This window comes from Podarcis tiliguerta, assembly GCF_965153285.1.
Source record: "Podarcis tiliguerta genome assembly, chromosome: 9".
Classification (NCBI taxonomy): Eukaryota; Metazoa; Chordata; class Lepidosauria; order Squamata; family Lacertidae; genus Podarcis; species Podarcis tiliguerta.
The window spans coordinates 16,620,559-16,632,959 of NC_139542.1; the positions used below are offsets into that span (position 1 = coordinate 16,620,559).

Below are 12,401 nucleotides of genomic sequence, written 5' to 3' on the forward strand. Positions count from 1 at the left end.
ATATCTTGACAGGAATCTTTCTCTGAAGTTGTCAAAGGAAGTGGATCGAGGAGAAGCGAGGTGCCCTCGTGTCAGCCAACTGGCTAGCAGCCCATCTGTGGAGTGGCCTTTTGCAGCCATCGAAGATGGTGGAGGGATGGAATCTTTGCCCTTCCGACTGATGATGCAAGACTGTACAGCTGTCAAAACATTACTTCTGAAAATGAAGAGGGTTCTCCAAGAGGTAAGAGTTTAAATGGCTGAAAGGCTACTGTTTTTCTATGTTAATGGTGATGGAAAATACCAGAACTAACTACAGGAGGTTGATCTTCTGACATTTGCTTTTGCAAACTATTGATTTATTGATTAAAAAAACCAAAAGGTCCATAGCTAAATTGTCCATAGCTGTCCAGTCTTGATCATGGTGCTTCTAGCTCCTGTAATACATTGACTTTTGAGAAGAATAGAGGGAACGAAAGTGCTCTTGTTGACAGCATGATAAAACAAGATAGAAAACTGAAAGGGAAAGGGAATTGGAGGAGGGGTTAAGATTGGATAGGAATTTAAAGAGAGATTAACTGGTAAGTAAAGTTTAATGGAAGCAGGCTGACTTGACTGACAATGGTCCCTGGCCACATGGAACATTCATTGTACATTACTGTTCGTCACAAGGCAAAGCAGTCATCTGATCACTGAGCCATGCGACTAGATTGATTTCCATCTGCCTCAGATGTTGGCATTGTTTTTAAACACTCTATCAAAGAGCTTGAAATCGATCTGGTCACTCAGAAGAGCAATTGGTGAGCTGTGTAGCAACTGCTTCCATTGGAAACTATTTTGTGAAAGAGATTATGCCCTGTTTCAGCCATATGGTTAATGTGATGTGTATGAACCTACTTGTACCTCTTCTCTCCACATGGCCGAAAGATCTGCTTCTGTTTTCTACTAAACACAGTTTATTGTTTCTTCTCAATCACGGATGACAGTCAGCCATGGTTTATCCAAACTAGCCAGAATCAGAAACCACAGTTTGATCTTGAGTTGTTCGGTCATATCATAGTTCAAACTCACTGCATTTTTGTTTCAGTTTGGATGTCATGCCAGAGGAAGACAGAGAAGGTTGCGGGGAGTAAACAAGCTTAGTTTAGTTCATGCAGAACTAAGCTTTCATTTAACATTGTGTTCGGACACAGCTGATAGGAAATCTCTTTCTACAGAGGTAGATAGCCGTTTCACAAATTAAAGTCAACACTTGATGTTGCAGTTATTACATGATGAACATGCAGATATTGAAACAGTTTATATTGTGGATTTCCCCTCCATTATTCATATTTTAAGGAGCATGGAGAAATTACTTTTATAAAGTTTCCTAAGATGATGTGAAGTGGGTGTCTAATCTTATTCTGACTATATGAGTTCAGAAACTACTCAGTTTTTCAAAATTAAAACAAAAATAGAACCAATATCTAACACTTTGTGTGGATGTTATCAAAAGAATCTCAATATTTGCATGGTTGTATCAGGATTGTAGCAGAAGGAGAGTTAAGCATAAGCAGGCATTATGCTGCTGGAAAGCTATGAGAAAGGACACCAATGCTCCAGTTTCACAACTCCACCCCCCTTTCCCCATCACAGCTTACTCATGATCAAGAGTATATTCATAAACATGAGGGCTAGTATTATAAAAAGAGAAGATCTCTAGAATCTGAACCTGATCATAGATTTCAACAAGATCAAGGGAGCTTCCCAATAGCCAGACAGGTATTATGGGACTGGTGTTCCTCTTTTATGCAAGTTTTCCACAGCATCCGTTTGACGTCATTATCATTAGAATGCCAGCCTGTATTTTGCCTCCATTTAATATTGATTTACCCTTTCATGAGGAAAATCCTATATATATTTTAAAAAAGAATCAAAAGCACCTCTTGCCACCTACCCGTTTGCAATATCAAAACCGCCTGTTTACCGTATTGAACTCCTGTCCAGAAGCACCTCAACAGCTCTTTATTTTGGTGATAAGATTTGGCATTTTATATGAAAGGAGCTTTTAAGAGATTGGCACATCTCTCTGTCAGCCCAACAAATATCACAAATGACTGGCAAATTAAGAGGCAGTTATCAATTTATTAAATCTCTCCAGGTTTCTTTAGCTAACCAAGTTTGTAATTAACCAGTATATTGTTACTGATTTATTCAACGTCTTCATTTAAAGTAGTCACTTCTTTTTTTTTTAATCAAGTAATTTATGCTGAAAATGGGTAATTCCTTCAATACATGCTGCTTAAACATGCATTGAGTGTGAATTTTACATTAATAATAATAAGAAGAAGAATAAGGCATCTGATTCTGATAGTAGTGTAGTCGGTTTGGCAGTCAGTTTATTTCTTTTTAATGTTTGTCTCCCATTTACAAACCAAACAGTTTGCCAATATATAGTTCACTATTTTGGCTTTCATTTGTAGATGCAATGTTGATGAATGATGACTGTGAAGATTTTGGGATGGGCTGACATTCCTTATGGAAGTTAAAGATCTTCCAGCAAAATTCAAACCATTGTAATAGTTTGTGCTACTTGTTTTTCTGCCAGGCAAACTGTCTGAACAAAATATCTATTAAAAGAGACTTAGCTGTGGGTGCATTACAGTGCCCGCACCAGCAATTACTTCTTCATGAACTGCCCCAGGCAAGTGAATGTGACCACAGAATTGATTCACAGGAAAAAAATAACCCCCAAATATGAAACTCTCTTTCAAATCTGCTGCCCATCTCTCCTTGTAGTCTACTGGAACTTTGTTGGTAAGAAGTGAGGGTGAACTAGATGAAGTGATCTGTGGCACAATCCTTTGCATGCTTACTCAGGAGTAAGTTCCACTGTTTTCAAGGAGGTTTCTGCCCAAAATAGTGTGCATAGCATTGTAGTTTTAACTGAGTATGTGAAGTATGAGATAAAGGAGAAGTAGTTGTGTGTTTCAAGGAGGGAGAAGAACAAGAGAACATCTTTGCCACCACCCCAGATACCAAGGCTTTCATGGGTGCAGTGCAGAGTTTTTGTCGTGCTCAGCTTCCTTTTGAGGTAGCCCAGGGGTCCACCAAAATGTCCTTTGTCCATACAACAGTCAGAAAAGGTGCATAGGCAGTAAAACATTGCTTAGTTAGTTTCTAAACTATTGATATAGAAAAATACTAGCTTCAGACTGCGTTCTGGTCTGAAATGAAAAAGGCTGGTTAAAGCCATGTCTTGGAGCAACCAGCTGAGAGCTCTTTACATACTGAAATAAACATGGAGAGAGAGAGAGATAACAAAGTGGTGGCGCATTTCCTCACAAAGTTTGAAGTCATGGCATTGGCTAAGCCTGACAGGACAACTTAGTCTATGGTTTAGTCTCTCCATGCACTAATCAGATTCAAGCATGCTAGAGTTATATGAGGCCGGAACACACACCTTTACACACCTGGGTCTTAACGTCTTCTCCAGCCCCTTTGACATATATATTTAAAGGTAGAAAGCATAATGATGTAGTTGTTTGCCTACTTAAATGCTTAAGTGGTTAGAACAGCACAAAAAATAAAGTAAAAACCAGCCCAATTAATTCCCACCATCATTATCTCAATTGTCCATTATTAATTTGCTTTTGTTGGCCATAATAAAGCAGCCTAAATGAGCCAGTTCCCCAACCGAGTTTGCTGTGCATCTATTGTTGCCTCGGGCTCGTCATTTCAAATACACCTGAGCTTTCTTGGCAAAAAGAGCTGATTGTCCCAACAAATTGGCATATGTTGGAGACTGCATTGCAAGTAATCTGCAAGCAACCGGAAGATGTTTCACACACACAAAAGTCCAGTAAAGTGTGGATTACACTCCGTCCTTTCCATAGCCTGTGAGTAATTTTGAGCTAAATGATGTGCTGCTTAATGACAGCAGAGATAAAAATGTTCCTGATAATGAGGAAGACAAAGTTTAATAATGTTAATGATAACAAGGCTTCTAATGAGTTCTCCAACTCTGTTAATAAAAAGCAATAGGAAATAGAAGTGGGATAAGAAAGGAGGGCGCCACAGACAGAGGAGTTCCCGACCCATGTTATGCAGTAATTGAATCTCCTAACAGCTTAATGGGATTGAAGGAATTAAAATGTCAAGTTGTCAAACATAATTTTCTAATGTGCAGAGCAACACTAACTATGTATGCAAGAACTTAAAAGTAACTCTGTCCACTTTTTGGACTTCATCCATATCTAATGTAGATTTAAAATGGGATTGTGCCACATGTTAATATGTTTTACTTGTTCTCTCGTTTTGCGCTTCCCTTGTTTTTGGTCCAGAAGCTGCTGTATATGCAGAATGCAGCCTCCTGGCTGCTACTGGGAGATTCCCATCAACACCTGTTTAAAGATCTAAACTTGCTGTTGGAATTCCCTCCCTATTACCATTTAGCTAGTACCACTGGTACTTTGTTCAGATTCTTGCTCAAGATACTTAAGACTCTGCATTATCTTAAGGCTTTTCTGCTTACACAGGGCTTTTCTGATGTGTAGCTCGACCAACAATTATTGTGTACCACTGTCCAGATGTTGACTTAAGTATTTGCTTTATGGATGTATCATGTTCATCACCTAAATCCTTTGTTTAATGTATGGTATATAAGGGACATGAGTGGCACTGTGGTCTAAGCCACTGAGCCTTGGGCTTGCCGATCAGAAGGTTGGCAGTTCAAATCCCTGTGATGGGGTGAGCTCCCATTGCTTGGTCCCAGCTCCTTCCAACCTAGCAGTTCGGAAGCTCGTCAAAGTGCAAGTAGATAAATAGGTACTGCTCTGGTGGGAAGGTAAACAGCGTTTTCGTGTGCTGATCTGGTTTCAGCAGAAGCGGCTTAATCATGCTGGCCACATGACCCAGAAAAACTGTCTGCGGACAAACGTCGGCTCCCTCGGCCAGTAAAGCGAGATGAACGCCACAACCCCAGAGTAGTCTGCGACTGGATTTAACTTTCAGGGGTCCTTTACCTTTACCTTTTATTATAACTCTATAAATAAACAGGCTCACTTTAAAGTAGGCATGGGGACCCTGTGGTCCTCCAGATGTTGTTGGACTCCATCTCCCATCAGCCCCAGCTTGCATGGCAAATGGTCAGAGGTGATGGGAGTTGTAGTCCAACAACATCTGGAAGGCACCAAGTTCTCCTCCTTGGCTTTATGGGGCAATGTTGGAAAGTGGCATAAGAATCATAGAATTGGAAGAGACCACAAGGGCCATCAAGTCCAACCCCCTGCCAAGCAGGAAACACCATCAGAGCACTCCTGACATATGGTTGTCAAGCCTCTGCTTAAAGACCTCCAAAGAAGGAGACTCCACCACACTCCTTGGCAGCAAATTCCACTGTCGAACAGCTCTTACTGTCAGGAAGTTCTTCTTAATGTTTAGGTGGAATCTTCTTTCTTGTAGTTTGGATCCATTGCTCCATGGGAAAGAGAGGGAAAGAGAAAAACTCTGAAGCAGAATAAACTGCCTTTCTCCCCTGCAGATGAAATAGGGTCAAATACAATAAATCACAACTTTTAATGTACAGGAGAGGAAAATCTCAGACAGGGCTGGAAAGAAAAGCAGCAGGAGACACAGTAGAGTCAGAAATTCAAGGCTCCTCTGGAGCAGCATTAGGGGAAGCTAGGATGTAGGGGTTCATGTGTTGTCCTAGTACTATGGAGAGACCCAGATGAGAATTCTTTTCTCTATCAAGAAGCACATTGCATGACCTTGGGCTATTCATTATCTTGCACCCAAACTTACTACAAAATGTTGTTGTAAGGCTAAATTGGGACTGGGTTGGAATGGCTAGCTAGTAGCTATAGTAACTTCACTTTGCTGTGTTACATTTAAAAAACTGTGCTTGAACAAGTTATTGTAGTATGCAGACAAACTTACTGGTCAATAAAGCAGTCCTTATTTATTGCCAGTAGACAATCTAGCTCCTAATAAGTAGAGACACTCATTAGCGGTGTCTAGTACCACTCATTAATTCTCTGTGCATCAATGCCAGTTACCAAACAGCAAATGAGAACTGGGGAGACAGAGTTAATCTTTGTTTAATTTCACAATATGAACACTTCTCCATCCAGTGTCCAAATTCCTGTTTCATTTATGGCGGATTGCCAAGCAAAAGTATTCTTCTTCAGCGCTCATATCCGAAAGACAAGATTCTTCCCCCACCCACCCACCCACACATGTCTTATTTCAAATCTGAAGGCAGATAACCCACATGGATACAAAGATACTCTGAAGTATTGCTCCTGTTACCTCGACAGACTCTGAACACCACAAAGCAAGTTACCAACGATACAGCTAGATGACTACCAGTTCGCTTATCTCTGCAGAGCAGGACTGAGATAGCTAAAATAACTATCTACCCATGAATCTCTCATATCCTTGAATTCTTTCTTCTGAGAAGATAATTTTTGCTCTTTTGCTATGAAGAGCACTGTTATTTTTATGCTAGAGAAAAGAAGAAAACAGTGCTGGTTCTGTCTTTAAAATATATATAAAGCATATTTTTATGCCAGACAGAGGAAAAGGCCTAAAGTGGCGATTTTGTCCTGAAATATATAAAGTGTGGCTGTCTGGCAATAAGGAGTCGATTACCTTTTCCTCTCAGACCCCATTACTCATAATTCTTTTAATCTTCCCATGTTGTTTTTGCATACTAATTTGGTTCTTTATTGAGATTAGCATTTCATCACCCTGGGACGAATATTTGTCCTAATTACTGCATCAAACTAAATCGAAACAGCTAAACTTCCTCATTTCACGTGTGTGTGTGTGTGTGTGTGTGTGTTTAGGGTGCTCCACACACACAACTACACGCCACTGGTGGTAGCATAAATATAACTTGTAGCATTTGTTTCCTTCACTGTTTGTGATTGCAATTTCAAAGGCATAAGTTGGGAAAATGGCTCTATCGGACAGACAGCTTGCCCTTGGTGCCCCATCAGTGACAATCTGATGCCAGATGACTATTGGCAAATATAAAGGTAAAGGTAAAGGTACCCCTGCCCGTACGGGCCAGTCTTGACAGACTCTAGGGTTGTGCGCCCATCTCACTCAAGAGGCCGGGGGCCAGCGCTGTCCGGAGACACTTCCGGGTCACATGGCCAGCGTGACATCGCTGCTCTGGCGAGCCAGAGCCGCACACGGAACGCCGTTTACCTTCCCGCTAGTAAGCGGTCCCTATTTATCTACTTGCACCTGAGAGTGCTTTCGAACTGCTAGGTTGGCAGGCGCTGGGACCGAACAACGGGAGCGCACCCCGCTGCGGGGATTCGAACCGCCGACCTTTCGATCGGCAAGCCCTAGGCACTGAGGCTTTAACCCACAGCGCCACCCGCGTCCCTACAAATATAAAATGTCTTTATTTCCTTCAGTATTGGGCTAGATGGATAAATATTTGATGGATAAATATTTGTGAGGCAGTTTCCTATGTTCGAATCTAATTCTGGTGCATAGGAAAACACAGGTTTCCCCTTCTTGAAGTCTGAAGGAATAATGCCCATTTCACCACCTCATTCATCTGCACTTACAGACAAAGTTTGCTGATACAAGTACCATGATCCAAAGGAACTTCTTACATAAGGGTAACAGGATTTCAAATTGCAATGTAATGTTTTTGTAGTTTTCACTGCTTTAGCTTCCACAGCTTGTGAGGCAATGAGTATTGTAAATTAATAGCTTTTGGACTGTGGAAACTGAGCACCACAAGCAGCGCTGAAATACCTGGTTGAATCACAGAATTGTAAAGTTGGAAGGGACCCCAAGGGTTATCTAGTCCAACCCCCTGTAATGAAGGAATCTCAACAAAAGCATCCCTGACAGATGGGCATCAAACTTATGCTTAAAAACCTCTGGGGAGAAGAGCCTACCACCTCTTGTGGGAGTCTGTTCCACTGTAGAAGAAGAAGAGGAGTTTGGATTTGATATCCCGCCTTTCACTCCCTTTTAAGGAGTCTCAAAGTGGCTAACATTCTCCTTTCCCTTCCTCCCCCACAACAAACACTCTGTGAGGTGAGTGGGGCTGAGAGACTTCAAAGAATTGTGACTGGCCCAAGGTCACCCAGCAGCTGCTTGTGGAGGAGCGGAGATGCGAACCTGGTTCCCCAGACTTACGAGACTACCGCTCTTAACCACTACACCACACTGGCTCTTACTGACAGAAAGTTCTTCCTGATGTTCAGTCAGAATCTCCTTTCTTGTAACGTGAAGAAAATGGTTCAGGTACTATCCTCTGGATCAAAAGAAAACAGTAGATGTGCTGTAGATATTTGAATATGGCTGTCATATCTCCTCTCAGTCTCGTCTTTTCCAGGTTAAACAGCTCCTTCAACTGTTGCTCATAAGGCTTGGATTCCAATCCCTTGATCATCTTGGTCACCCTCCTCTGCACACGTTCCAGCTTGTCAATATCATTCTTAAATTGTGATACTTAGAACTGGACACAGTATTCCAGGTTTGGTTTGACCAAGGCAGAGTGGAGTGGTGCTGCTAATTCCCTTGATTGGGACACTATACTTCTGTCAATGCATCCTAGAAAGCTTGTTTTCTTTTGCTCTGGAGGATAGCACCAGAGCTGGTGAGGGTCAACAAGCATTTATCCAATGTTACCTTCTTGAATGTGAGATTGGAGTGCTCCTGATACCCATTTTCTATAGGTGAACTAGGAGGAGACTATGGTCGATGGTATCAAAAGCTGGTGAGAGTTCTACTAAGAACAACAGGGTCCCTCGTAAAGGTCATCCATCAGGCTGACCAAGGCCTATTCAGGGTCAGGTTGAATTTCCTTGAGGATCAGATTTAGCCCACATGTTATTTTTTAGCCATCCCAGATCAAGACCACAATCAAAGAAGGTCCATGAACTACAGTATTTTTGGTCCATGGCAAGAGTACTAAAATCTAATTTGCCAATAGCTACTCCATATGACCCATTGTTAATGTGTGGGCACATATAGTGTTAGAGGCTTTTATGTGCCGATATAAATTTTGGCAGCTGTTCAGATGCAACTTAAAAAGTGTTTTTTGCTGGTGGCTGTATCAAAATGTTCTAAACAATTATACTGTGGGATGATAAGGAAGCCCATTATAATGCAAATTGTGCTGCCGTTTTGTGACAAACTACTCTGTGTTCTTGTAAGAAAACGATTTGCACATTATCTGCTATTAAATTAGCCTTTCTAATTTAAAGCAAATATGATTACATTTCAGTTTGTGTTTCAAATAATTATTTCTGAAACTAGCTGCACTCCTTTCAAAAGTGCATTGCTTTAGAAGGTGGTGTTTCTTTATGACAAGTGTAAATGGAAAATAAATAATAATAATAATAATAAACCCAAATGGTAGATAAAATTAGTTGCACTAATAGGGTGAAAAATCTGTGATGACAGGGACGCAGTGCTTCTGAGGCCTCAATTACATGTAAATGTCTCTTAAATGCTAGCAAGGGAAAATATATATAATATGCTTATTTCAGTAGGTTACATATACATGTTATTAAAATTCCCTGAAAAGGCTACAGCTACATGATGCTAGAAAGAAACAACATAGCTAGGGATACATAAAACTTGCAGCTTTCTAATTCACACACATATATTTATCCTTCCCTACACCACAGTAAACCACATGGGGGCATTGAAATAAAGGGGACTGGCACACATTTGACCACTTCTCTGCTTTCTCTTTCCAGAGGCCTGTTTTATTAGCTCCCACCTAGCGTAGGAAAGTGGGGAGGGTGCTGTTGTGCTCATGTCCTGTTTGTGACCATCTGGGATTGACTACTGTGAAAACAGGATTCTAGGCTAGATGTACCTTCACAAGGTTGCTGAAATTTGCATCCTGCCCTCTGCACCACCATATTTGTTTCTTGTGCTTATGCGAGAATGGGAACAGCCAATTCACCGTATATGGGCCCTCCTGCTGCACCCGTTATTTATAGAGCTCTCATTGGTGCAAATGGGAGCCTTCCTCCCATCGGGAAAAGCTGGCATGGGGATGTATGATTCTGACCGGCACCAAAACAAAGTGTTAAAGCCCCTTCCCCATTGAGCATTTCCTTTCCCTATGCACCATTTCATCTGCTTTAAGAAAAATAAGGTATGCAAGGGCACACCACATGATAAACCACATGACTGGTTTGGCCCTTAAAGGTAAAGGTACCCCTGCCCGTACGGGCCAGTCTTGACAGACTCTAGGGTTGTGCGCCCATCTCACTCAAAGAAGCCATGGGCCAGCGCTGTCCGAAGACACTTCCGGGTCACGTGGCCAGCATGACATCGCTGCTCTGGCAAGCCGGAGCCGCACACGGAAACGCCGTTTACCTTCCCGCTAGTAAGCGGTCCCTATTTATCTACTTGCACTTTGATGTGCTTTCGAACTGCTAGGTTGGCAGGCGCTGGGACCGAAGAGCGGGAGCGCACCCCGCTGCGGGGATTCGAACTGCCGACCTTTCGATCGGCAAGCCCTAGGCACTGACGCTTTAACCCACAGCCCTGATATTCCTTGGATGTTTTGCTTGTAAAGCTATGATGTGGCCCTCCAGATGTTGGTGGACTGTGACTCCCTTCATCCCTGGCTATTGGCCATAGCGGCTGAAATATACTCGGAGTTGAGAATGGATTTCATGCTCTTTATTCAGCTCATAGTGGTGAGGAGGAACGGAAGTTCCCCCAGAATGTCTGCTATATAGACATTATTTACACAATGGGCCCCACGTGATTGGCTAATTCCAGGTTTCACCTGTAGGCCAATCAGGTTGTAGTTTCACTTCCACCTGGAGCTGGATTGGGTGGCTCCTGAGGACCAATCAGACTGCTGCATTCTGGACCCTATTGTTCTAGAACCAATCAGACTACTGCTTTTTGGATCCTATTCAACTCAGTACATCACACCGGCCCTGAGCTGATGCCAATTAGCCACAGCTTCTCCACCCCTGCTGTCAAGGAGCCTCCAGTTTCATTAAGGGCAAAGCATTGTGGCAAACCCAGTTCCACATGAGGAATATGCAAGGAAAGAAAAATGTGCTTCATTTATGAATAATCTCCAAGTGAGGGAATTATTATTTTTACCCATAATGGGAAAGCTGTCCAGAAAGGCGTAGAGTGCAGGTAATCTCACTCCTTGACAAACCTACTTGTGCCTTTGGCACTTGCTTCAGCAGGTAATTCATCCAGACACTGACCTTGCCAACACGTCAAGGATTCCATTTCCTCTAAGGTTAACTTCTTCTTATATTCATTTAGCAGAAATATGCTTTCTGCCTTATAGCGGCTTTGTATGTTGTTAGGAAGCGCAAGTGACATTGGGCACACTCCTTTCACAATTCTGATGCAACGTGTGGAAAGACCATTCACATACTTCCCCCACAGTGACGAGCATGAGTTTCATACGCATCTGGAAAGACTATCAAGGCTGTGCACCACCTCCAATATTGAAGCTGGCATGCCTCAGGATACCAGCTGTTGCAGAGACAAAGTTATGTTCATGTCTTGCTTGCAAGCTTTCCATGGGCATCTAGTTGACAAGGATGCTGAGCGAGATAGGCCTTCTATCAAGCAAGGCTCTTCTTAGCACAGATCTCACATAGGAGTTTGAATGAGAAAATTCAGATATGTGCATGTCCACATGAGCATTCTTCTGCCCATAGCTGTCCAGGGCTGTGCATCTGGAGAGGATTTTAAGTCTGCCCTGCTGTTTTTTGTTTGTTTAAATTGTGCCTCTCCCAACCTGGTATTTTCTCCGGGGGGGGGGGGGGGAGCAGGCATTATGCATATAGGTGTGACCCTTTCCTTCCCCGGTATTAAAACTCTGATCAAATTGAGCAGCAGGATGGCACTGTGGGTTAAACCACAGAGCATAGGGCTTGCCGATCAGAAGGTCGGCGGTTCAAATACCCACAATGGGGTGAGTTCCTGTTGCTCGGTCCCTGCTCCTGCCAACCTAGAAGTTCGAAAGCACAAAGTGCAAGTAGATAAATAGGTACCGCTCCAGCGGGAACGGGAACGGCGTTTCCGTGCGCTGCTCTGGTTCACCAGAAGCGGCTTAGTCATGCTGGCCACATGACCCGGAAGCTGTACGCCGGCTCCCTCAGCCAATAAAGCGAGATGAGCGCCGCAACCCCAGAGTCGGCCACGACTGGACCTAATGGTCAGGGGTCCCTTTACGTTTTATATATAATATATAACCATGCTTCATCACTGAGACTTACCAAGCAAGCAGGACAACCAGAGATGTGGTCTATGAGATGTGCAGGTCTCAGGTTGTGAAGGCTTTGGGGGGCGGGGAATAGACAAATCAATAATTTGCATTGGACCTGGTATCTGGCACACTGGTACTAAAGTAAACATGTCAGATGTCATAAAGGGGGGAAAGAGAAAGATAGTAGCATATT

At 42.7% G+C, this 12,401-nt stretch overlaps 1 protein-coding gene across 8 annotated transcripts in view; it reads left to right on the forward strand.

The window, feature by feature from the left end:
- Positions 1–12,401, forward strand: part of CCSER1 (coiled-coil serine rich protein 1) — a 697,013-nt gene that overhangs the window by 278,991 nt on the left and 405,621 nt on the right. For all 8 annotated transcript variants that reach the window (XR_014501817.1, XM_083398305.1, XM_083398308.1 and 5 more), the window contains one exon: positions 13–223. Coding sequence is in view for 7 of the 8 variants with exons in the window: in XM_083398305.1 (XP_083254431.1) it covers positions 13–223 (211 nt within the window). In the remaining variant the exon portion in view is untranslated. The remainder of the gene's footprint in view (positions 1–12; positions 224–12,401) is intronic.